The sequence below is a fragment of the Homarus americanus genome, unplaced genomic scaffold (assembly GCF_018991925.1).
Source record: "Homarus americanus isolate GMGI-L3 unplaced genomic scaffold, GMGI_Hamer_2.0 scaffold16430, whole genome shotgun sequence".
Taxonomy (NCBI): Eukaryota; Metazoa; Arthropoda; class Malacostraca; order Decapoda; family Nephropidae; genus Homarus; species Homarus americanus.
This window is the reverse complement of record NW_024729259.1, coordinates 3,112,583-3,140,421: the sequence shown is the minus strand read 5'-3', so window position 1 is coordinate 3,140,421 and position 27,839 is coordinate 3,112,583. Positions and strand designations below refer to the sequence as shown.

Genomic DNA, 27,839 nt, shown 5'->3' with positions numbered 1-27,839 from the left:
CTGTACTTTCAATGATTGTCAGTTATTTACAAGTGTTAAATAATCATGGCCGATCATGAGTGTGCATCAATGAAAACAAAACATTTCTCTTCTTAATCACTGCTCGAGGGTCAGATACCTTATCTTGTATAATTTTTCCCTTCTCTTGAATGTGGCTAAATAGAGAACTGTGCTGTTTAAAAGACAGCAGTATGCTACATTCATGGGTATCATATTTCCCGCACTTTTCCACTCTGTTGTGACAGCTGACTTGTGGCACACCAACCACCGACCATTCCAGTGTGGCCAACACCTGGCGAAATATAACCTTCAAAACAAACCTCAAACACCAGAGAATAATAATTGCTATATCCCATAGATATCCTCTTTACACTTTTATGTTCATTTTGTCATATGATGTGAATTTTTTTTTAGTGTTGGTTACATTTTTTTATTTTTTATTTCAGGGAAATAATATTGGGGTACTTGATGCCTGGGTTGTGGCACCAGTGGGACAACTGGCCAATTTGGAAAGGTTGGCAACTTTGATCGGGATCAAGCACGTTCTTGAATAACCTCCCTACACGAGCTTTGAGTTCCTGATGGTCGGGTTCACCATCGGGTATGAATGATTGTGAAAACACTCCTAAGACCTGATCTATAACACTACATTATATTGTATGTGAATATAAAACTTATTTGCATAATTAATTAGACAATTTAATAAAGACTGCAGCACTAGGGTTTATGAAAGCAAAGTTTTGTGCAGTGCCCACACCCCATGTGTATCATAAATCAATGAACAAAATCCTTTTAAAGCATAATTCATGTCCAGTATACACATTAAAATCATTAATCACAGGGCTGCACACAAGTGAATATTTGTTGTACACTAGAACTTTAGACAATGCACAAGTTAATATTTTTTGTAAAACAATGCTACACACAAGTATCCCTTTGTTTTACCATTATACACAGGGCAACACATGAAAGTCTGTAAGATGTAAACAGAAATGCAAAATTAGTTCCTTGGGAAGACAAGTTATTGGTCGATGTTTTCCATCTTCCACACCTTTACGTAATCCACTTGAAGAGCTGCCTTCTCACTGATGCGTCCTTCACCTTGTTCCCAGGTGGGCAACCAAGATGAATGCTGTAAGGACAACCAGGGGTGAGATAGGGAGATGAAATGCAAGTTGCTGTACTAATAATGGGTGATGGGAGAGTGAAAGACTCAGAGAGTCAGGGAGAGTTAGTGACATCATGAAGTAAAGAGATGGTCAAGGGAGATCCTACAAGAATGATACTGTACTTAGATTCTGTAACCCAAGGTAAACTTTCATATTCTACTTCAAACACCCTTCATTTCCCTAATACTTAACTTGATTTCCTGCTTTGATAATCTACTTGTAATCAAGCAATTTAAATCCACTTGTGACACTATAAATGATTGCTAAGAATTATAGATTAGTCATAAATATGTACAGTTGAAAAACAATTCCACTTTATACCATTTGTAAACAAATGTCAGTACACTCATGGTATTCCCCCCCCCCTCCAAAGAAACTTTAAATATCTGCCTGACCACCAATTTACATAAACTACTGTAATCAAACCTGCAGACCATTCTCTGTATACAGATTCACACACAAGTTAGATTAAGTTCAGTCCATAGTTTGTGTGTATTGTAACAGGAAAGGTCTTATGCACTGAGGTTTAATCACCCTCTTCCGTTGACGGGGTCCGTCATATTTACAATCCGTGTTTTAAAAAATTTGTGTCATGACGGTAAAATGAACTAATTCCAATATAAGTTAATTTTACTACCACGCCTCCCTGTCGAGCACTAGTGCAGTGTCCTTTGTGACTCCAGTTTTTAAAATCTGGTTGTAAACATGACCCCCTTCAACAGAAGAAGTTGATTAAAACTCTGGGTTATGACGATGAGATGATTATGTAGGCCAATACCTTTACTCAACTACATTTAAGTAATTTTCAGATGCATTTCTATTCGTATGTAGTTTAGGTCACCACCCTTGAGATAGTCACCCATACAAGAATTACTACCATCACACCTTATACAGTACCCAAACCTTTTAATTTTACTTATATTTCTCAATAAAGTGTGAGTATCTTTAAGGATCCCCTGGAAATTAGCCCCCCAGCTTATTTTAAGATTAACCAATCTAACCTAACCCTCGAGGTAGCATTAGGGTGTTTAATAATCAGGTGAAATAAGCTGGGGGTGGAGGGGCTAATGCCTAATATACAGGTGATATGTTTTTACTAACTCCATTCCAGAAGTCGAGCAAGGCTTGAGGGGAGACGTTGTTCCAGGGCTTGGGTGGGTTGCTCGGCACATCATCTGGGAAGAAACCATTGGTGCCGCCCACAGCCAAGTTCAAGACAATGTAGAACTGGTGGATGAGAAGAACTTTAAAACAATACTGTATTGTATTAGAGGTATTGCTAATTGATAGTTTATGTAAAGGTGATAATTATGAAAATCAGCCATCTAGCATGTAGTTTTGATGTGAATGAAATAGATACAGTATACTGGTATGCCTGTAGTGTACAGTACTCGATGAATCTCAAGTATTTTATAGACTTACGCACCATATTTTCATTTGCCATGACATCAACAACATGCTTGTTATTTGTAGCTAACGAAAACTAGCTCAAATAATCTTGCAAGGGGATATCTTTGATTAGATTTGACAATGACATTTGTCTGATTGCTCCCTATACATGTTGTATGTTAGACAAATTTTGATAATCATAAACCAGTATTAATACTAAAATATGGCCAGTAGTCATATTAGAGTACAGTACAGAGTCGGGGACTGGGGGCATTGGGGATTACATCACACATTTGACTTTATGTTGGTAAACATTATAGTTGACTGTTGAAATATGTTTTGTAACTACTTTAAGAGACAATTGGAAATATCAATGAAAGTTATTTGCTGGAAATACTATAGAGTGAGCCACTAAAATGAAAGGCACTTGAAAAGGTTTTGAATGTGTAAACGAGGGCAGTGATCAGCTTGAGGGCACAAAACGCCCACTTCCTCCCTCTTGTGTCTGACACAAAGGGGGAGGATCAAGGTCAGACAAGGTAGAAAAATAATTATGCTCACCTTCTGGTCAAAAGGAGCCATCTTACCACCAGCAACCCAGGGGTTATCATAGGAGTTGCCAAAACCACCAAAGTCCCAGAAGTTAGTACCGGGGTCCACTGTCAACTTGAGCTCGTCATCCACATAGAACCTACAATCATAACAACACTTTTACGCAAACCTACATGACTCCTGGTGTGCAGCATGACTCATAAAAATCCAGATTTTGATTCTTAAACACACACTTCAAATGATTGTGATATGGGTCATTGTTTTTAACAGTGTAAAAGACAAAGGTTCGTGAGACTCACTTCATGTCGTCCTTGGTCCAATTCATTCTCCATGTGTGGAAATTGTCAGCATAGGATCCAGTGGGAGCTTGGCTGAAGAAACGAGCAGGTGTTAGTGCATATGTGTGGTGGTTATGTGTGCATATGTGTATTATGATGAACATGGTGTACTTATTCATGTAGTACTGCTGTTTCTCAATTAATGAAGAAGTTAGAACCGATATCGATGAGTGAACGTAAAGAAATATCTAAATCATTGATTTTCCAACAGCTTGTAAAAAATTAAAGAAAGTCATCATGTTTGAGTGATGATGCTGCTTGTTGTCCCAGGGGAGGTCTTAACCAGGGTCCTCAACAAATTTCTTGCAACAGTTTTCATTAGCTACAAATAACAGCATGTATCTTGCATGTATGGGTGTTTTATAAGTTTAATGACATTCACTACATTTAAGTATGACTTCCATATTGTAATTAGAATTTTAATTTGATGCAGTTTTGTTCCTTACACAGCTAAAAAATGAATGGATCAGATCACTTACTAATCAGCATGAGTCTTTTGGTACATGTTTTGTTGCCAATAAGGTCCCCAATTGAGTTTTGTACTTCCATACTGGTTTCCTAGAGTGCCATAGTCACTGTTACCTGAAGTGAGGAGAAAAAGGATCATAAAAAATGGGTCCGGACTAATAACAGTTGACCCCCATGGCTGTTGACAGATAAGAAAGTACAGTATACAAATTATGGGGATCTCCCATGGCTAACAGCCTAGCACCCTTGAAAGGCATGGCTAAGGAACTTTGGGATTCATAATATATGCTGTGCAATTTTTATAAATTTCGGAAGAATGAAGTGCACAAAAATTTTAGACGGCAGACAGACAAACAGTCCTGTGGTCTGGGGGTAAAACCAAACAATTGAAACAGTTGTATCATAAGACTTAAACCTTTTGTGCTAAATATTACAAAACCTTTAGAAGAAAAGGCATAACATACAAGTTTATAAATATGCCACATCAATAATAGTATACAAGGCAGTACAAGGATAAGAAATACTATGATGAGTTATGGATCCTAAAAATGTATCCCCAAAGTTTATTTCACCTGAGGATTAAACACCCTAATACCACTTGGGGAGGTTATATTCGGTAAGGTTAGACTGTACCTACATTAAGTTACGATGTTAGGTTATGCTAGAATAGGTTAAGTTAGGGTGTTTAATCATCAGGTGATATAAGCTGGGGTTAGGTCAGGTAGGTTAGGCTAAGCTAGATTATGTTACATTAATTTAGTGTTAATTATTTTAGGTTAGGTGAAATAAACTAAGGTTTGATCAAGTTAGGTTAGGCAAGGCTTTATTATATTTGGTTAAGCTAGACTTGATTACTTTAGGTTAGGTTAACATTTGGGTGTTTAACCTTTAGAGGGCAGCCCCCACACTTAGGTACTTTATTTTATTCTCATTAATGCCAAACGATTTTATTCAGCTGAGAGAAACTCCTGCCTTCTAAAGGATCAATCATCAGATGAAATAAGCCAGGGTTGTTCATCTATAGTACTGTACAACAATTTACCCTATTAGTTGGGTCACAAGAAGTACCGTACTTTACTCACCGTGAGACTCGACAATATCAATCTCACCACTGGCTGGCCATGGACCATAGGGCCAGTTTTTAGGCAACAACCACATAGCTGTAAGCAAATAATAAATAAGAATACAAAGAAAATTTATAATCAAGAAATGAAAGTGAAAGTATGACTGCCCAATGGGGACAGTGGGTACAGCACACTGTATACAGGTACACTGTCCTAAGCCTTCAGTACACAAGGTGGCAGCATGGCTGGTACTGCACTCGGCCACATTCACTTCCCCAAATTGTAAACTTAGGTAATAGGTACCCTTTTACAGCTGGGTGAAGTGGGAACGTCCGGGATCAAACAACCAACCCATGGAATATGAAATGAGTGCTGTATCCACTTGTCCATCACATTCCAAACCAGTTTTTCAATTACAGGGTATATAAATATAATACTGAGCTTGAAATTCAGGAGGGACAATAAAGTTCATAAAGTAACAAAGAATGGCTAGTAAGCTGATAACTGGTGAAATGATAAATTAAGAAATAAAATGAGATAAAATTGTACATACAACCAATCAACTGGAATGAGATTAGACAGTTAGACAGAAAATACCAATACAGTAGCTAGATTTTAAAATATAATTTTCTTTGCAAAAATCAGAGTACCGTTCTCATATCTGAGGGTTGGTGACCACAGTCCTCCACTTAAACAATCTTGGGCCATTTATACCAGAATCAAAAAATTAATCCTCTCCTTCAGTAATACTGTGTAGTTTTACAATACAGGCGGGTAATTCAGTTTATTTTTATTAGTACTCTATACCAATTGTTATTGTTGTTATCATAATTTTACTGTTTATATTCACTACTACTGTTTTATTGTTATTAGCTACTTGTACAGTATTGTTCTATATATGGGAACTCCATAAATGACCTGACCACTCCCCTCTCCTCTGTAACTCACCTGGCCACAACCAGTCCCCGCTAGGCATCTTGGCTCGAATCTCGATGCAGCCGTACCTGGAAAAGGAAGTACTTATTCAGGGATCACATGAAGATTAGCCCCTCCTGTTTATTTCACTGGATGATTAAAACACCTTAATGCTATCTGGGGGTTAGGTTAGGTTTAGATTGTGATGGATTAGATGAGGTTATGGTAGATTTGGTTGGATTAGCATTAGATTAGCTTAGGTTAGAATTAGAATGGTTGATAAGGTGAAATAAACGGGGGGGTGGGGGGGGTCGAATTTTCACGTGATCCTGAGAGTCTTGTAAATGCTTCTATCCTTTTCACAATTAAATTATTATGATTTGGTTGAACCTATAAAAAAAACTACATCCAAAAATTTACATGTTCTTCACGATAAGGTCATTTAAAAGAACAAAAACACAGGTAAAGATGCAAACAGCCCCTGACCACCTTATCAAAGGAAGTAATTACCGTACTGTACTACCATCCCTCCCCATCCCTCTATATTCTTCCTCTTCCCTTCCCTTCTCCATATTATCTCCATCTATTCTTTATATTATATCTCACCCTTCCTTTTACCCTCCTTCTTTATTCCCCCCTTATTCTCTTCCCCTTCCCCCCTTTCCTTTACAGGGGCGGATCCAGGAATATCAAAACGGGGTCCAAGAAGTTAGGGTGAAGGAACATGGCGAGCACAGCGAGCCCACCCAGCTGGGGGAGAGTTTATGGTGGGCGCTGTAAGTCCCACCCCACCCCCCGAAAAAATCCCTTGAAATCTGACCAATATCATGGGCTTTTGAGGCCATTTTGAAGTCATGTCCATTTGATATGAGGGGATATTCTGAGGTCAATAGTAATTACTTTTTACTACATAAAAATATCTTGAGTACAATACTACATTAAAGAAATAGTATTGGAACTTTCTGATGAAAAGGGGGCTCCGGACCCCCAGGAGCCTACCCCTGGATCTGCCCCTGCTTTACCTACCTATTCTCTTATCTCCCTATTCCCCCCTCCCTTCCCATGTCCTTTCCCTCCCTAATTTCTCTCTTCCCCTATCCTTCCCTCCCTATTATACCTGAAGGCAAAGTCAGACAAGGTCCTCAGCCTGGCGCTTGTGACGGGGTTGACGATGTTAGTGGCGGTGCCGACCCGTTTACACCCGTAGTAGGAGTTGCCGGTGCACACGTCTCCCCGTCCGTTCATTCCCCACAGATTGAGGTCACCACTAGTTAGGAACTCTTCAGATTTCCACTCGGATGTGAGACCCTGCAGAGAGAGGCCAGGGAGAATGCTTAGATATCAAGAGGAATGCTGTGAGGTCCGGGGGAATGTTGAGAGGTCAAGAAGAAGAATGTTATGAGGTCAGGGGGAATGTTGAGAGGCCAGGGGGAGTTTGGAAGGAAAACAAATATAAATTAAAGAAAAAAGGAAGAAAGAGAGACAGAGACACTCACCGGCTTAATGAACAATGTTGAATCTCTGGTGTAACTCACGCTCCTGTTATTCACGTAAACCTGGAACTCCCAATTCTGTAGAGAGAGAGGGGTTCCTTGTGAGTTCGTCACTTATCATTGCATTATGGTAACTTACCTCACCACCGCCATCAGTGTCACTCACCCTACCACCATTAGTGTGTCGTTCATCAGTCACTCAATGTTACTCAACCCATCACTCATCAATCACTCACGGAAACTTATCCCACCACTCATCAGTCACTCACGGTAACTCACGCCATTACTCATCAGTCACTCACGGTAACTCACCCCACCACTCATCAGTCACTCACACACCACATCATCAAACACATCACGGAAACTCACCCCATCACTCATCAGTCACTTACGGTAACTCACCTCATCAGTCATTCGCGGTACCTCATCAGTTACTCACGGTAACTCACTCATTACTCATCAGTCACTCATGGTAACTCCCCATCACTCATCAGTCACTCACGGAAACTCACTCATCAGTCATTCACGAAAACTCGCTCATCTTTCTCTCACGGTAACTTACGCACCGCTCATCAGTCACTCACGGTAACTCACTCATTACTCATCACTCACTCACGGTAACTCCCCATCACTCATCAGTTACTCACGAAAACTCACCCATCACTTATCAGTCATTCACGGAACTCACCCATCTTTCACTCACGGTAACTTACGCATCGCTCATCAGTCACTCACGGTAACTCACCCCGCCACCGGACATGGTAATCTCATGCTCCCAGGCGTCGTGGTCCAAATAATCGAAGTCATCACTGAATATCATACAGGGGAAGGCGGTGCAGTCCTTAGGGTCCACCACAACTGTAGATGCCGGGGAGAGAGGCTTCAGGTTACGCCGTCACCTAACTCACTATACACTACCGTCACCTAACTCACTATACACTACCGTCACCTAACTCACTATACACTACCGTCACCTAACTCACTATACACTACCGTCACCTAACTATACACTACCGTCACCTAACTCACTATACACTACCGTCACCTAACTCACTATACACTACCGTCACCTATCTCACTATACACTACCGTCACCTAACTCACTATACACTACCGTCACCTAACTCACTATACGCTACCGTCACCTAACTCACTATACAGTACACACCGTCACCTAACTCACTATACACTACACTACCGTCACCTAACTCACTATACTGTACATTACACTACCGAGACCGTCACCTAATTCACTATAAAGTACACTATCGTCACCTAATTCACTATAAAGTACACTACCGTCACCTATCTCACTATACATACACAACACTACCGTCACCTGACTCACTATACATACACTACACTACCGTCACCTAACTCACTACACACTGCCATCACCTAACAAACGTCTTACCAGCAGCGAAGACTCCGCAGGCGAGGAACAGCAAACACAGCAACATCATCCTGGCTGTTGAGAAATAAACGAGAATGAAATATAACCTTGGGAGACAGACCAGAGGTAATTGCTGCTGGGAGAGAGAGGGGTAAAACTGATTTTGGACATATACAAGGCATACAAAATTAAGCTCGTGAAATGAAGCCTATTTAGAAAGGCGAATCGACCTTTGGTTCTACTTGGGTGCATATACTGTACAGTACAAGTAGTCAGGTTTAAGAAGTGCAATTTTGGATTATAATTAGAACTGTGCAGACTAGAAAAGTTCATTGCAGGCAGTAAACTTTCTCGGATTATAAGATTTCACTAATACATCCGATTAAAACATATTTCAGTAAATAATCTACCATATTTTAAGCATTTTCTTATTTTCACAATTTGGGTAGATACAGACGTTTCAAGGCTGTGGAAATGCTGCACATACATACATACATACATACATACTACAGTACTCAGTTAAATCTCCATACAAGTTTACAATTGATTCAGCATGTATATAGAGAACGCATAATATAAAGTGGACATGAACAGTGTAGGTACTGTATACAAACAACGTACTGTACCTAGACTGTTCAGGGATACAAGCAAGGATAAACAGTCGGGAAATCAACCAAGGTCAGCGCCATCAGTGAGTGTTTGTGTCCAGCAGCCCTCGTATAGGTGACGCCTGGCTGTGTGCCCGATTTTTTTCCTACACTTGCGCACTAAATGAGTGACCTACGGAGAGCCTAGCGGTGCGTGATGAATGCCGTGTCACGTGGTATCATCAATATTTTCGGATTAATATAGTATTTTTGTTTACATTTCCAACGATTACCGTTAATATTGGGATCGATAAACGCATTTTTCCTAAATAAAGAACAAAAGGTAACAAATTTGAATCTCTTAAATTTAATTTTGTTGAGGTCTGGGGAAGCTGTTGTGATAGGAAGGATCCATTTTGAATTGTATTACTGTCCGTGTATGATGCATACCTGCAATGTCTATATACATACTGAATCTATGTAAACTTCAATGACAATGTTACCGAATATAAGAACATAAGAAAATAAGGAGTCTGCAATAGGCCGGTTGGCCTGTGCATGGCAGCTCCTGTCGAGAGTTACAACCACTCACTATCATCCATGAATCTATCCAGCCTCCTTTTACAACTTTCCAGCGTTTCAGCACTTACTACAAAGTTGCTAAACTTGTTCCACTCGTCCACCACCCTATTTATCTATATACATCCGAATCACCAGCTCAGAACCTCTTACCTGTAGTAGCTGGAGTCTGTTAGTGTCGAGGGTTTATGATAACCCCAACACCTGCCAGGGATGGTTCTGCGCACACCACCAGGCGCATCATGTTCCCAGGCGGGATTCCCTCAGAGATAAAGAGAACTGATCCGGGCACACTGGAGACCTCCCCGCCCCCACCCCCCCACCCCACCCCTTCCAGGATTCATCATGCTGGTACCACTTGCCTCATAAAACACCCTAAATATATTATATTACCTCATAGCTCAGCTGGTAGAGCATCAAAAGGCGGTTACAATTTGGAGGTCCCAGGAGTAACTATGGGACACGCAGGAAGCTATGTTGGCGGCGAGGAGTAGGGCACTGTCGGGGTGGGGGGGGATTACAGGTAAGAATCTCAAGTGACGGAAGTGCGAAGTATCAGGACAGAGTAAGAGCACCATACGTTAACGGCGGCATGATGTTAAACAATTAATCATCTAAGGCGCAATCTTCACATGTATGAGGGTTGGTGACCACATCCCTCCAACCAAAACATTTTCAGGCCGTCTTTACCCGTCCTCCCCAGGTTTCACATTATTCTAGGTACCGCAACTTTCAATTTCATTCATTCATTTTAGTCTGTCTTCTCATGTTCTTCCTAACACACAATTACAGTAAAAAGAACAAACCATTAAAAATATTATGAAACAAAATCGTCTTTAAAGGTATTGACACAGCGCACAGGAACATTTACTTCAGTGGTGGTGGCGGCGTTGAGGTAGATACGTTGGTCGTTAGGCTTGTAATAATTGTGGTAGTAGGTGTGGTAGCAGATATTCTAGAAGTTGTGGTCGTAAGTATGATAGTAAATGTGGTAGGAAGGGGCATGTGTGATTTTCATAACTCAACACTTACACCATTTCTTGAGTATCTTACCAGCTGACGTAAATTTTTCTTTATTGATAAAAAATAATCGTTCCAGTGTGATTTTTAAGCATTTTGATGACGTGGGAAGGGAAAGGCTGTGTGTGTGTGTGTATGGTAGGGTTTCCTGTTTGGGGGTTTCTTAGCATCCCGGGATTCTGGGAAAACCAGGATATTTCCCGGGATCCCGGGATTTCCCGCATCAGGTGATATTTGTACTAACTAATGCTATATGCTAACCTTATACTTCATTAGTGTAGTATCTGTAGATTATTTGATAGGCAATTGATTTGATAAATTATATTACACTGAAGGAAAGTTCTCTTTATTAACTTGCATACTGGTGTAAAAATAGGTACATAATATGATTAAACAAACAAAATTTTAATTAATCTCATTCCGTTAGCCATAAAAGAAACTCACAGACATTTGGAATGGCATTCAAAGTTAGCTATTATAAAAAATAAGAATTCTATATTTAATGCCATTTGGAAGCCACATTCTACAAAAACCTAAAGCGAACACTTGAGTGACCTGTGAAAAAATAATAGCATAAAATCATTTGTGCACACAAGCCACACAGTCACGCACACATCAAAAGTTGTTCATGAAATAACTCTTCAAGAAGCACAAACAGTCAATCTCATTCTGTTAGCCAAAAAAGAAACTCAATGATATTTGGAATGACATTCAAAGTTAGCCATTATAAAAAAGAATTATTCTATGCCATTTGGAAGCCCTACTCTACAAAAAACTTAAAGAGAACACTTGAATGACCTGCGAATTACTCGGCAGTCAACACACCTCTGCACTCTGCAGGGAGATAAACGCAGCTAAGGCCAAGCAAGACGAGGTGAAGGCCAGAAGTGTACAGGAACGGTATGTGTCAGTTCTGTCAGACTCGCTCTAGCCCCCCCCCCTCTCTTTCTCTCTTTCATGCATTTTTGTATTTTACATAGGGCAAATCAGAGATAAGGAATAACAATAAGAATCCCGGGATTTGAACCAAATTCCCGGGAAAAAAACATAACCACTTAAGCCCGGGATCCCGGGAAGGAAACCCTAGTGTGTGGTGGAGGGTGTGTAAGCCTGATACTTTGCTGTTGTTAACCATTCCTTCCTTCTCACTCTCCTTCCTTCCTTCCTTCCTTATCACCCTCCTTCCTTCCTTCCTTCTCACCCTCCTCCCTTCCCTCTTACCCCCCTTCCTTCCCTCTTAACCCCCTTCCTTCCCTCTTACCCACATTCCTTCTTTCCCTCTTACTTTGATTGACGTCACCAGTTTAGTCATGATAGTTGTAATGACTCTACTTTATAAAAAAACCAAACTGGATCACTTTAATATTAGTTCATCTGAAGATTAACCATCCTAACACCTATCTAATTTAACCTGACCTACCGTAATCAAACCTAATCTAACCTACTCCCCCTCCCCTCCCCCACGTAGCGTTAGAGTGGTTAATCTTCAGGGGAAATAAATGTAGGTGCTTAATCTTCAATAAATCCAAAATAATATAAATAATGTAAAATAATCGAAAAATCATATACGCGTCCGTTGAGCTCCTCTGGTTGTTGCTGGGCAGCTTCCTTCAATTGAAAACGGGAGCGAACTCGTAACAATGGTTTTAAATTAGACAAATTTAGATTTAGGCGCGAGATAGATAAACATTGGTTTGGAAATAGAGGAGTGACGCGTGGAACAAGTTACCTAACATCATCACTGGATAGCTTCAAACATAGGTTGGATGGATATATGAGCAATAGGGGTTGGGTGTAAATGGGACTGCCCAGTATGGGCCAATAGGCCAGCTGCAGTTTCCTCCATTCTTATGTTCTTATAACCACTATAGCATGGCACATCTAAGACCCAAAAAATAACAAGCTAACAAAACTGATCGATAGAGCATAAACGTGTTAAACTTCAATATAACCAAAACAGCTGTTATTCATAGGTGGACTTAAAAAGATATTCTGCAGCGTGTTTGGCAGCTCGTAGAAGACGCTGAATATTAATGTGCAGTGGATAGTGGCTGGCTGTTAAGCAACCCTACGTTTGAAGAGATTGAATAGAAAACAGATTTTGGAACAATAGTGAAACGTCGTCAGGTGCTAACACAATCGTTTTATGTTACAACACTATCTTTCAACTCTCGGACCAGCTGTAGAAGTAGGGTCCAGCTGTTAGATCATCACCATCTGGACACACCAAATACCAAGTCAACTGCAAGAACGCGCATGACTTATAGGGAGTCAAGAAGGTCTTCCATGAATGAGTTAGGTGTTCGATGACGACCTGAATGAATTAGTCCTTAGAATTGCATCCAAATTAGGCACTCAATAGAAAATCTTATGGAGTTGCCTTTTGGAGTCAACACCTGTCACAACAAATGCAAGAATGGCCTCCGATGTCACCTGGAGGAATGGCTATGTGGGCGAGTCATTAATAAATATTGATATACAATGTATACCTTTGAACGACTGATCTGTAGGAAAAATTAAGAGGAAATATTATTCATATAATATAAAACTACTTTTCTCATATACCGTATGTGGCGTTTGTCTATCGGAATTTTTTTGATTGCTTGATAATTGTACACACCAGGAGGGTACACAAGTATGGCCAGCATACCTGTAAGCTTCCATGACATAGAGCTTCAAATCTTTGCTTTTAGACAAGTAAATTTGTTGAAAAATTACATAGAGAAAAATAAAGGAAACTTGAATTCCTCAGACGACCTTGGATGATAATGCTGGCTGTCTTTCTATATCAACACTTCAGCGATTGCTACAAGAACCACTCCTAACCTAACGATGATGAACTACAGTATCTTGTATTTAGATTCGGTCGCTGGTAAGCGTTTGTATATCAACACTTGAAGCGCAATTATGGCGGCGGATGAACGTGTTTAGACATCTCCATTATTGGTAAGTAGAAACAGAGAGTTTTATGCTGCTAGAATAGTGCAATTAATACCCTTGATACGCGCTTAAAGACCTTCATTGTTGAAGCGCAGTCATAACATTATAACAGCAATTGTAGGATGAATATCTACAGGAAAAACAAAACACGAAAATTACAATTCCTTCACTTTGATTTATGGTTTTCTTGAGGAAAGAAAGTTTGTTTTTAATAGAAAACTAATCGAAAATAGTTGGTTTAGGCGGACAAGAACTGTCAAATATTACATTTTGGAAACGTATTGCTAAAAGTGACAACACTATAGGTCTGTTGTTAGATAGATACTCATTGAAAGTGTCAAACACCTTTACATTAATTTATCATGTATATTGGAAATACAGGCATACAACATACTGTAAATTGCTCAGATCATAATTATTACTTACGTAAAATACTTTATCCTCTTCGCCCCTTACCGCTCAAGAATATATCTGTACCTGCGCCAGTGTTGGTCTTGAATTAGCTCACACTCTAAAATGCTGAAATTTAAATGAAATTGTATAAATCACCATAAAAAAAGAAGATAAAATCAACAAGTAAAGTTTTGGGTTACGATCTGCACACTTTCAATACATTAAGTAGTGAAAAGTTGAAAGTTTAAAATCTCAATAGCATTCACATTTCACTGTGACGGGGATGGAGGGTGGGGGTTAAGTGAGCTGTCTTGTAGGGTGAGGAAAGTAGGGGTGAGAGGTCATGACAGCTCTCGTCTCATGACATTGTCAGGGTGTTGACACTCGAGAAGACAAGTAAAGACAGTGACAAAAACAAAGAGATAATATTATAATTATTTTGGAAAGAAGCATCTGTAAGTTTTATTGTCTGTCTTTGGTTGAATCGGCTTATTGTTCACCATTGTATGTATACCTGCACGGTCTAGGTACAGTGAATAACCTACATTGTCTAAATACATTGCATACCTACACTGTCTAGGCATATCATATGCTTGCACTGTCTAGGTGCATTGTATACCTGTACTTTCTATGTACATTGTATACCGGCACATTGTGTCTTATATACCTGTAGAGTATATACACAATGAATCCATGTAAATTTGTATAACAGCTTTACAAAATAAATACTGTATTGTATCTATCAATCTACAGTATCTAGTCTCCATTTACCCTTTGTAGGGCGGCGACGCACTTAGGTATTTTATTTTGGTTTAAACCGGACGATTTTCAGCTAAGAAACACTTGCCTTGGAGAAGAGAGAGGCACTGATCAAAGAAAACGGGTTGTTATGCTTAGCTAAGGGGAAAAAGGCCGCCGTTGATTGGTTAAGACGAGAGAGTACGAACACGACTGAGTGTTGGTCGAGAATTAAGATAGAATAAAAAAAAATATATAGGCCTATATATATATCTGAAGTAATATTAAGCCTCTTGGTCTGTGCCATAGGTGGTGAGATGTCTTGTTGATGTTCTAGTCTAGTTTTATAAGAATTATTAGAGAAATCCATGATAAATAATAAGAAATTGCTATTTTTCTTGAATCTTTAGTTACGCCTTAAATACGAGTCGCTGTTGTGTTGAATATTTCCCTTCGAATTAATAAATATCCAAAGAAAACTACGTCTAAAGTCAAATATTTATAGATGATAAATAAAAAATAAATAATACTGCTTAAACAGAAAACCGCAATGCATAAAATTAACTGTCACTTAAGATATTTGATAAATAAATAACATCACGGTAAACTTTATGCATTCAATTATATATATAAATAAGTGAATTATAATATGTCTTGAGTCACAGGATAGTGTGGGGCTTCCGACCCTCTTTAAGTTACATACTTGTCATATTTTTGCACGGACTTGTTCCATAATATTATCATTTATGAACTTTGCTCTCCCGCACCGTATGCTGAATGTGTACCTGTACTGTATACAGTATATATAATGCATCGCATACCTGCATTGTTTATGTATTGTGTACCAGCAGTGTTTGTACAGTGTGTACTGTATGTATATATACTATATTGTGTACCTGCACTGTATGTATGCATAGTACATCATATACCTACACTGTTTATGTTTATTGTATTGTGCACCTCACTGTATGTATGTATAGTACATCGTATACCTACACTGTTTATGTTTACTGTATTGTGCACCTCACTGTATGTATGTATAGTACATCGTATACCTACACTGTTTATGTTTACTGTATTGTGCACCTCACTGTATGTATGTATAGTACATCGTATACCTGCACTGTTTATGCAGTGTGCATTGTATACATGGGCTGTCTATGTATAGTACATTCTATACTTGCACTAATTACAATGTATACTTGTACTGTATGTACGGTACATTGTATACCTGAGTCACATGTACAGTGGTCACGTATTCAGCCAATTAGATTACGGCTTAAAAATATCAATTACAAATGGACGAAAAATCCCGATATATTCTACTTAAATAATTATACTTGTATGTTATTTTTGTACAGTAATTGCACAAAACAGATTGTAACAGTTACAGAAAACAAAAACAGTTGAAATTAAATTGATTTGTTATGTCCAAATGGCACTGTCGTTATTAAAAAAAATAATAATAAAGGAAAAAAAACGGCAGTAACCAGTGGGGTTCCCCAGGGGTCAGTACTAGGCCCACTCTTGTTTATAATTTACATAAACGATCTAGATACTGGGATTAGCAGTGACATAAGCAAGTTTGCGGATGACACCAAAATAGGGCAGCAGATTAATTCAGGGCAGGATGCAAATGCATTACAGGAGAATTTAAATAAACTGCAGGGGTGGTCAGAAAAATGGCAAATGAAATTCAACACCAGCAAGTGCAGAGTAATTAATATTGGAAGAACAAATACTGTCAATGTATACAGCCTTAGCAACATCAACCTAGAGAAGTCGACTTGTGAAAGAGACTTAGGGGTACTTGTAAGCCCGGACCTACGGCCTAGAAAACAGTGCGTTAATGTTCGAAATAAGGCAAACAGAGTATTAGGTTTTATATCTAGAAGTGTAAGTAATAAGAGTGCAGAGGTCTTATTGCAACTATATCTTGCGCTAGTTAGGCCGCACCTCGATTATGCGGTTCAGTTCTGGTGCCCGTATTATAGAATGGATAGCAATTCACTGGAGTCGGTGCAGCGAAGAATGACGAAAATGATTCCGGGACTTAGAAACCTCCCATATCAAGATAGGTTAAAGAAACTAAACTTGCATTCCCTAGAAAGACGAAGAGTGCGGGGAGATATGATATAAGTATTTAAGTGGGTGAAAGGAATCAATAAAGGGGATATAGCTAAAGTTCTTCTAATATCCGAGCAGGATAGGACTCGGAGCAATGGATTCAAGTTGGATAAGTTTAGGTTTAGGAGGGAGATAGGAAGGAACTGGTTCACAAATAGGGTGGTGGACAAGTGGAACAAGCTTAGCAACTTTGTAGTGAATGCTAGAACGCTGGAAAGTTTCAAAAGGAGGCTAGATAGATTCATGGATGATAGAGAGTGGTTGTAACTCTCGACAGGAGCTGCCATGCACAGGCCAACCGGCCTATTGCAGACTCCTTATTTTCTTATGTTCTTATGTATCACCCATAGTTTCTTCCCAACAATTCTCCATTCAGCCAGCCCTGAAGATTACGTTAACACCATGCTAATTTTAAATAAAATTTGTATCATCTGTTAATTTATTCAGGAAAATAAAATTGGAATCTTTTAAATTCATGATACGTAACAAGTTTATTATAAGGAAGAATCGTATGCAAATGGAGCAAATCAGTTTCCTTTGCACAGACCTTTACACTACAATATTTACATTAGTTACAATATTCTTACAACATGGCAAAATAGTGCTGAGTATGGGGTATTTACACTGTTGTTGGTAGCTTGTAAGCTTGAACACTGTATACTGTGTAACTTAGGCGTTGTTTTGAGTATCCGCCCGCACGATACTCAAGCTTATCCAACCCAACCTAACCTAATCCAACCTAACCCAACCTAACCTAAAAATATCGATACAGTACAGTTCATTTTCATAAAAGCGACACCACAATCACAACACCGAGGAATTGCACAGGAAGTATTCGAGTTCCGCCAGTGTGGAATTCCTAAATGTTGTGTGTGTGTGTGTGTGTGACCAAGGTATTCACAAACCATTAGTGATTGACGTGAGGGATGTTGTGTGATGTGGGGTAAGACGTTCTGGACGCCACGATTTTAGTCACCACCGCTGGTCAAGGTTGAGAGGCTCTTGGCTCACCCACCCACAGCATCTCTGAGAAAACTCGTCAACCAGACCTCGTAAAAGACTTGAGAGCTGCGTAATTCCACTACACGTGTAAAATTAATATAAAACTCCGATAACACGTGGTAGTATATTAGTCACAATATAGGCTATTTTCTATATGATCACGAGGGAATGTTATTATATTTTGGAAAGATCTTGAACAACTTACGATCATATCACCTCTATGGTTATGAACAAGGTTTAAAGTTATTGAACACCCTCACTCCACCTCAGTCATAATATCACACATCACCACAAGGTCGTCTTACTGCCATATATACATCCTCCATGTTCGTCATATTACATGCACGGTATTTTTAAGCATGCGGGCCTTTGCAAATAAATACATACATATAAAAAATTCCCTGTACAAGGACAAATGGGATGGAGACGGAACTACGTAGAGGAAACCATCTTTGTATCACTGGAAGATGAGACACCACGACTTATTTCACGCCTCCTCAACATGTAAACACGCCTCCATGCACCATTGTAAACATGTCTCCACGCACCATTGTAAACATGCCTCCACGCACCATTGTAAACATGCCTCCACGCACCATTGTAAACATGCCTCCACGCCATGTAAGTTATGTAAGCTCACTACTTGATGGGGGGGGGGGCTTAAGTTATGTAAAGTTAGGTTAAGTTGTGTTAGGTTAGATTAGACTAGATTAGCGTTACAGTGTTTATTTATCAGGTGATATAAGCTGGGGTGTCTAATATTAAGGCGATCTTAATTTTCTTTTTTATAATGAAAAAATGAAGGAGGGTAATTATGAATCAGACACAAACCACCTCTCCGGGTTACTTAGACTGTACTGTATGTGATGGAAGAAATGTCTGGCGGGGACTGAGGGTTGGCCCATCAGAGGTGAAAGCACTGGCCAACTATCTATCACTTCCTTTTCCAAACTGCCTGACCTCACCTGACCTTGTAGAAAGAGAGAGTCAGGTCACTGGTACTGACCTCATAAACAGGAAGGATGGAGGGTCAACTGCGAGAGAGAGAGAGAGAGAGAGAGAGAGAGAGAGTGATCACAAAGGTAAATAAATACTTAAATATACAGATAAGTTGATAAATACACAAAGAGAGAGGCAAATAAACCACCAAAGAAACAAATAGACAAAGTCCTATATTAATGTAGTACTGTAACATCACAACACACACACACAAAGGTTCCAGTACTATATTCTTATTCGCTGATCTTATTTCTTAACGCTGATATTTACCTCTTCACAATAGTCCCAGGATGAGACCAATTCTATTTTTGTTATAATAGTTTAAAATATTCTGAATGATACATATATTATAAAGTTTGAAGTTCCAGAGTTTCTTGTAAGTTTTAAAATTCGAATTACGACGGGTATATAGCGGTCACCTTTGTGCATTGTTGTCTGTGTTTGTAATTATGGTGAGTTATGATATTAGATTGGTAATAATAATAATAATGTTAATAGTAATAATAGTAATAAAATTACGTCGCTTACCACCAGGACTAGGAAAACTTTGCACTAACGTCATCGTCAAATATTAATGGGAGTAGTCAAGGTAATCCACTCCTCACCAAACAAGCCACCTCACCATGCAACTACGCCCCCTCATCAAACAAGCCACCTCACCATGTAACCACGCCCCCTCATCAAACAAGCCACCTCACCATGCAACCACGCCTCGTCATCAAACAAGCCTCCTCACCATGTAAACACGCCTCGTCATCAAACAAGCCTCCTCACCATGTAACCACGCCCCCTCATCAAACAAGCCACCTCACCATGTAACCACGCCCCCTCATCAAACAAGCCACCTCACCATGTAACCACTCCCCCTCATCAAACAAGCCACCTCACCATGTAACCACGCCTCGTCATCAAACAAGCCTCCTCACCATGTAACCACGCCCCCTCATCAAACAAGCCACCTCACCATGTAACCACGCCTCCTACCATGTGGGTGACGCCATCTGTAGTGAGACAGAAAGCTAAAGGAAGTGATGTTGCGAATAACTTATTGATTATACAATGGAACAATTTACACTAATTATAGTGATACATTGATACGGTTAAACGGTGATACAATGTTACAATTATTGTCTGAATGCAATTGGTTACGTTAGGGATAAATTAGCATACTTGGAGTTGAAGTCGGGTGAAATGGAGATGATGATGATGATGATACCAGTCCACACACACACACACACACACACACATAGTCTATATAGAGTAAGGACGTGTGTAGTCGGCGCTGCCCGCTAACGCGGCCGTGGTCTCTTGATCATGGAGACAGCTGCCAGCCCGGTCTGTCGGGCTCTCCCCTCCCCAATCTCCTCCTTCCCATCTGGATTTATCAACATCCTCACACCAACAGTACAGTGCAAAGATTGACGATCAACCCACAATTGATATACAAAAGTGGCAATTTTAACTCGAAGGAAAAGCACAAAAACACAGCAATACTGAGTGTGGCTGGACCTGACCTAACCTGACCTGACCTCACGGCTTCACCTGACCTAACCTGAAGGATGGAGCACACCTGCATTGCCCCAAGCTACTGTCCTGGCCATGTGGCCACACCCGCCCAACCCGCTCCAGCCCAAACGAGCACGAACTGATTGCTACAAGAACAGCACAGTCCCAACCATTGTAAAAATTATCAACACCTAATTATTATATATCATATTTGTATCACTTATGTTACTTGTACATCATTTGTAAATCAAGAGACCCATTCCCCAATTATATAATTGTATATTTTCAGCCTTCCGGCTGCCATGCTTTTTCAATAAACCGTTAATTATTATTATTATTATTATTATTATACACACACACACACACACACACACACACACACACACATGACGACAAAGCTGGTCTTGGGAGAATTTACGGAGAAGATTTATGAGAGAAAGAGAGACAGAGAGACGGTAGGACGTACGGACGGTAGGATATACGGACGGTAGGATATACGGACGGTAGGATATACGGACGGTAGGATATACGGACGGTAGGGTATACGGACGGTAGGATATACGGACGGTAGGATATACGGACGGTAGGATATACGGACGGTAGGTTATACGGACGGTAGGATATACGGACGGTAGGGTATACGGACGGTAGGATATACGGACGGTAGATATATACCGGACGGTAGGATATACGGACGGTAGAGATTATACGGACGGTAGATGCACACGGACGGTAGGATATACGACGGTAGGATATGCGGACGGTTGGGATATACGGACGGTGGCACACGGACGGTAGGATATACGGACGGTGGATATACGGACGGTAGGATATACGGACGGTAGGTTATACGGACGGTAGGATATACAGGGTACGGACGGTAGGATATACGGACTGGTAGGACAGTAGCGGATAGTATACGGACGGTAGGGTATACGGACGGTAGGATACGGACGGTAGGATATGCGGACGGTAGGATATGCGGTAGGATATGCGGACGGTGGGATATACGGATGGTAGGGTATACGGACGGACGGTATATACGGATGGGATATACGGACGGTAGGGTATACGGTGGGATATACGGACGGTAGGGATTATACGGACGGTAGGATATACGGACGGTAGGATATGCGGATGGGATAGGATGCAGACGGTACGGACGGTAGGATATACGGACGATGGGATATACGGACGGTAGGATATACGGACGGTAGGGGTATACGGACGGTAGGATATACGGACGGTAGGATATACGGACGGTAGGGTACACGGACGGTAGGATATACGGACGGTAGGATATACGGACGGGATATGCGGACGGTACACGGACGGTATACGGACGGTAGGATATACGGACGGTATATACGGACTATACGGACGGTAGGATATACGGACGGTAGGATATATACGGACGGTAGGATATACGGACGGTAGGATATACGGACGGTAGGATATACGGACGGTAGGATATACGGACGGTAGGATATACGGACGGTAGGGTATACGGACGGTACGATATACGGACGGTAGGATATACGGACCTTCCTTTCCACGCATTTCTGTCAGTGAATCATTAGTAATCAGCTGAGTGTCAGTATAAACAAGACGCCGCCCACTCGATGGTTGGCCAAAAACCCACCCACCCACCCACCCAGTACCACCCACCCATAACCACCCACCTACCACCCACCTGTCGCTATTCATCTACCCACCTACCACCACCCATCTACTCACTACCACCCACCTGTCACTACCCATCTACCCACCTACCACCACCCTTCTACCACCCACCTATCCACCACCCATCCACTTGCCTATGGGTTAATAAGAGCTCCATGGAAGAGGAGGAGGAGGAGGAAGAGGGACAGTAATACGACGAGGAAGAGGAATAGGAGGGTTAGGAAGATGTGGAGGAGGAGGTGGAAGAGGGGGTTGTAATATGATGAGTAGGGGGGGAGGAGGAGGAGGAGGAGGAGGAGAACGGGCTGGTTGAGGTAAAAGGATAGCCCGCCAGCCACCCGCCACCACTCCATCTGTGGGACTCAGCCAGCTAGCACGTCCCCGCCATGACGGTCTCTGGCGCACTGCTGCTGCTCCTCCGCCTCGTCGCCCTCACCGGCACCTTCGTCCAGGGGTGAGTACACTAATCTCCGTCAGGCTACATTATACCACTCACCCTCCGTCAGGTTACATTATACCACTCAACCCTCTGTTAGGCTACGTTATACCACTCACCCTCCGTCAGGCTACGTTATACCACTCACCCTCTGTCAGGCTACGTTATACCACTCACCCTCCGTCAGGCTACGTTATACCACTCATCCTCCGTCAGGCTACGTTATACCACTCACCCTCTGTCAGGCTACGTTATACCACTCACCCTCCGTCAGGTTACGTTATACCACTCACCCTCTGTCAGACTACGTTATACCACTCACCCTCCGTCAGGCTACGTTATACCACTCACCCTCCGTGTAATGTTAGTAAGTAGCTTGACTGTCCGCGTGTGAGATGAAGCCATGTTATTTCAACGCATCTTGAGATAGTTAGCCTAAGCGTTGTCGAGAATGTTACAACTCATCACTGTGGCGTCTCTCTCTCTCTCTCTCTCTCTCTCTCTCTCTCTCTCTCTCTCTCTCTCTCTCTCCTTCACGAGTAAACAACAGCGGTCGTACCTTCACTGTTGTCGTCAAGTTGGTCCTAAGTTAGTCATGGTCGTCGGGTAGAATATCAACAAACTTACACTGCCCTTGTGATCTCCTGAGGCTGACGGCATTATCCAGTGTATTAATTATTATTATCTGTGGTGTGTCGTAGTCCTAAAACACGACCACTCATTTGTACCATTCGGGGAGACGTTTTAATTATTCTAAGACGATGGTTTAATCTGAGGATAAGGGTTTAAACTTTTAACACCTTTGATGGGATGGCATTTTTTTAATCACTCAAAGACGATTTTTTTTTACAAGATAGAAAAAAAAAGAAACCCGTTCAATATCAGGAAAAAAAACACAATGAAAATCCAAAGAACTAGTTTTTATTGTAAACGACAGACAGACAGACAGACAGACACTCACAGAGAAGAGGAAAACACCCGACAACAGTATACAGTATCTCAAACTACTTCACAGGACACTATGAGCTGAGTAATGCATTCACTTTGATTAGCCGTGCTTGTACGAACACCCACGATATTTTACCGTGGGTGATTACCTGTTAAACTACCCCCCCCCCTCCACTCCCCCCCCCACCTCCCAATAAACCTGTTCGGTGATAAGATCAAGTTTTATTCCCTACTTACTGAGGTATGACACAAGTTTATATCCCAAGCGACAGAAACCAATAATGTTTTAATTCTATTTTATTTATTTATTTTTTTTAATTTTTCTTGGGTGGAAAATCGAATCCAGTGGAATAAATGATGATGATAATTAGTAAGAAGATAGGAGTGTTTGGTTAGGTTAGGTTAGGAGAAATAGAGGAATGGATGAAGGAAGACTGGGTTTATTAGTCTAGGTGTTTGTGACTGATGTGACCTTTGACTGAGGGGAGTGTGCAGGATACTGTTAGGTTAGGTTAGGTTAGGTTAGGTTGAGGAAAAGTTGCATTTTAATATTTTACGAGTGTGTCTTATCTCTCACATGTGGACCACCTCCTCTTCTCTTCCTCCTTCTCTTCTTCCTCTTCTCTTCCTCCTTCTCTTCTTCCTCTTCTCTTCCTCCTTCTCTTCTTCCTCTTCTCTTCCTCCTTCTTTTCCACCTCTTCTCTTCCTCCTTCTCTTCTTCCTCTTCTCTTCCTCCTTCTCCTCTTCCTCTTCTCTTCCTCCTTCTCTTCTTCCTCTTCTCTTCCTCCTTCTTTTCCACCTCTTTCACACCCCATCAGAATTCTCTCTCTCTCTCACCTTACTAACCTAACCTAACCTAAACTACCCAAATTCAAACAAGCCGAACCTAACCTAACCTAACCATATCCACCCTCACACCACCACCTCCCCGACAACATCTTTCTCTCCCTTCCCTCACCTAGGGTCACGTCACCTCACCTGACCTCCAACCAACCTACCAAACATGTCTCACTGCTCCCATACATGTCTCCTATCTGTAACTTTCATCTTATAAGTTTAAAGCCCCCCTCCCCCCCTCTCTCTCTCTCTCTCTCTCTCTCTCTCTCTCTCTCTCTTCTAACCTTCTCCATTCCCACCCCCCACCTTCCCTCCTCCTCCCACTGGATAAGATCACCTTGAATATTAGACACCCCCAGCTTATTTCGCTCTGAAGATTAACCACCCTAATGCTTTTTTTTTGGGGGGGGGGGGTTAGGTTTAATTTGGTTGTTAAAATAGGTTTGGTTAGATTAAGTTAGTTTAGGTGTGGTTAAGTTAGGTTAGGTTATATTAGCGTTGGAGTGGTTGATCTTCAGGTAAAATAAGCTGAAAGTGTCTAATTTGCAGGTTAAAATAAGCTGGGGTGTCTAATCTTCAGGTAAAATAAGCTGGGGTGTCTAATCTACAGGTAATCCTAAATACACTTAACCTTACATTACACTGACAAGTAATATATAACAGGGTCTTCATACACCCAGTAATTTAAAAGATATAGCTACGAAGAGTTAATTATTGTCAACGAATAAGTAAATATATAATATCCCTTGAATATAGTACTGTATATTTTTTCCTAGTCTCCGCTTTGGTCACGTGAGAGTGTGATAACCCTGTTTGTTTATTCATTCTCGGTAACGCCCCCTTTTTGTTATTCATTCTCGCGCCTCTTCACTACCCACGCTAAATGGTCTTGTTTTGACTCGGTTCACTGCTCCTTCTACGCCGCCACTCCACCTTTTAGTGTCGTCATCACCTCAATCTCCGCCTTCACCCCAAGCCAGGGCACGGACACACACGCCCAGCCATCTCCAAGAGGACACTGACTTATTCATGATTCGCCGCCCAACAGGACACTGGTGTACTCACTGTTGTCGACCATCTCACCCCATGTACTTACTCAGAATAATCTGTTTATTGTAGAAATGTAAAAATAAGCCCCGCCCACATTCTCTCGTGAGGGCTTGTGATTGGTTACCGTGATTATTGACCAACTTGTATTTTTTGGTAATGTTTTTGTCTTCTCTTGTACTTGTTTGTCATTAATAAACAAGAAAGTAATATTTACATCATGGCAGAGAGGGAGAGAGACAAGCACTTTTATCCTTTTAAGGGTTTTATAATTATATTCCGTAAGTAACATGAGCGAAGAATTTACTTGACATCTCAACACAAATTACCACCGCCAGTATAATGTAAGTACATGAATTCATTAGTATTGGCGTGTATGTACAAGGACTGTGGTTACTGCCCAGGGTCAGGTCAGAACAGGCTTTAGATTGAGTTCGGGTGCAGCCAAAAATGAAGGGGGGGGGGTGATGGTGATGGTGGTGGTAGTGGTGGTGGTGGTAGTGGTGATGGTAGTGGTGGTGGTGGTAGTGGTGATGGTAGTGGTGGTGGTAGTGGTGATGGTAGTGGTGGTGGTGGTAGTGGTGATGGTAGTGGTGGTGGTGGTAGTGTTCCAAAACTCCCGAGAAATTAACTCTGACTTATTCAACCCGACTAGAGCCTTGTGCCACCAAACTAAGAGGGTGCTGGTTCATCGTGTCCTTGGCAGTGACGGCGCTGACCAAATACAACACTCCCCACACTGTGTCTGTACATGGGGAACCTTCTCTATTTTCTTTACACTCTTAATGTTTGATGCCCATCTATAGTAGGCTGCATCCCACACGCCTCGGACACACACACACACCCTAAACAGACTACCTTGTAAATTTGTAAACATTTTATAATCATAGCTTAATCGTTCTCTTGGACCACTTATTGTCTAACATGAGAGGCTCCGTCTATCAACAAAGCCACCCACCCACCCACCCACTCCACCCACCCACCCACTCCACCCACCTACTCCACCCACCCGCCCAACCTTCCTCCTCCTTCAGAAACCTGTAGGACACTGAAGGGTCAGACCGTCAGTAAATAAAGCCATCATCATCATTACCAGCAGGGAATATCTCACTCCTGTTGACACTAATGACTTCAATGACTCTTGCCAATTATTTGTCTTATTTATCTCCTGAAGAAGGTTCTTATGGTACACAGGACCTGGTCGCTTGTTGCTAGTTGTGGCTCAGAGGTATACACGCCTTCTGTTGCTGGTCACATAGGTTCAGTCCTGATAGTTACTGATCCAACCTAACGTAACGTAACCTAATCTAACGTAACCTAACCTAATCTAACGTAATATAACTGGAGCCTATGATTGGAGGTAATGTTATGGCTAGACTCAGCAAGAGCAGCAAAGTGTGAACTTAAACATCCAATCACTGATGAAATAATAATACAACCTTCAAGGACGACCGGTGATAATACTTCAGGGGTTGAACTCTTTGAGGGCGAAAGGTTTATTACTATACTTCACCCTTCAAGGGCGACCGGTGATAATACTTCAGGGGTTGAACTCTTTGAGGGCGAAAGGATTATTATACTTCACCCTTCAAGGACGACCGGTGGTAAATACTTCAGGGGTCGAACTCTTTGAGGGCGAGAGGCTTATCATTATACTTCACCCTTCAAGGATGACCTCAGTGAGAATTCAAGAGGTCAGACAGGTCTTTAAGTGTGAGAGTTTTAATGTCTTATTTTGGCGATAGTTTAAATAGGTGTTAAGGGACATATTTTTGAAGTTAATGGTTAGGTTAGGTTAGGTTACGTTGGGTTAGGTTAGGTTAGATTAGGTTAGCATAGCATTAGGAGGGCCCTACAAACTACATGAATACAGTATATCCACGAAATATATATTCATGCCCGGAGAGTTAAACAGACTGAGAGGAAGAATAATTATGCAGGCAACAGTATCTCTACTACTAGGATTTTCAATTGTCCGTACGATAACTTTTCCCTCGTAACTGTAAGAATTCTTCATTATATTGATCCACTGATGATAAATACTGTACCTAGATATTATATCGTAACTAATATGGCGTCGAAATTACACCAAGACCTTACCCGAGTTATTATAAGTTTGTTGTGTGTCTTATTTTTAGTTACGGAATACATAAAATCCTGACTTGGGAACTTTTCGGTGACTGACAGACAGACTGACTGACACCTCCTCCATCTGA

The 27,839-nt window shown here is 41.1% G+C and overlaps 2 protein-coding genes across 2 annotated transcripts in view; one reads left to right on the top strand and one right to left on the bottom strand.

Annotated features, from left to right (window-relative positions):
• Positions 1-681: 681 nt before the first annotated feature.
• On the bottom strand, positions 682-10,197 carry LOC121866408 (beta-1,3-glucan-binding protein-like). Its single transcript, XM_042366061.1, has 12 exons — positions 10,101-10,197; positions 8,803-8,856; positions 8,134-8,246; positions 7,392-7,466; positions 7,013-7,203; positions 5,929-5,984; positions 4,999-5,076; positions 3,928-4,030; positions 3,410-3,481; positions 3,120-3,249; positions 2,271-2,396; positions 682-1,132 (listed from the first exon to the last, which is right to left on the bottom strand). The coding sequence occupies exons 2-12, from the start codon at positions 8,849-8,851 to the stop codon at positions 1,022-1,024; spliced, it is 1,104 nt and encodes a 367-aa protein (XP_042221995.1). The 5' UTR covers positions 8,852-8,856; positions 10,101-10,197; the 3' UTR covers positions 682-1,021.
• A 12,505-nt stretch (positions 10,198-22,702) lies between these two features.
• The window catches only part of LOC121866406 (pregnancy zone protein-like), a 43,937-nt gene continuing 38,800 nt past the window's right edge, over positions 22,703-27,839 (top strand). Inside the window, exon 1 of the mRNA XM_042366060.1 lies at positions 22,703-22,809. Within this exon, the coding sequence (XP_042221994.1) occupies positions 22,742-22,809 (68 nt within the window). The 5' untranslated portion in view covers positions 22,703-22,741. The remainder of the gene's footprint in view (positions 22,810-27,839) is intronic.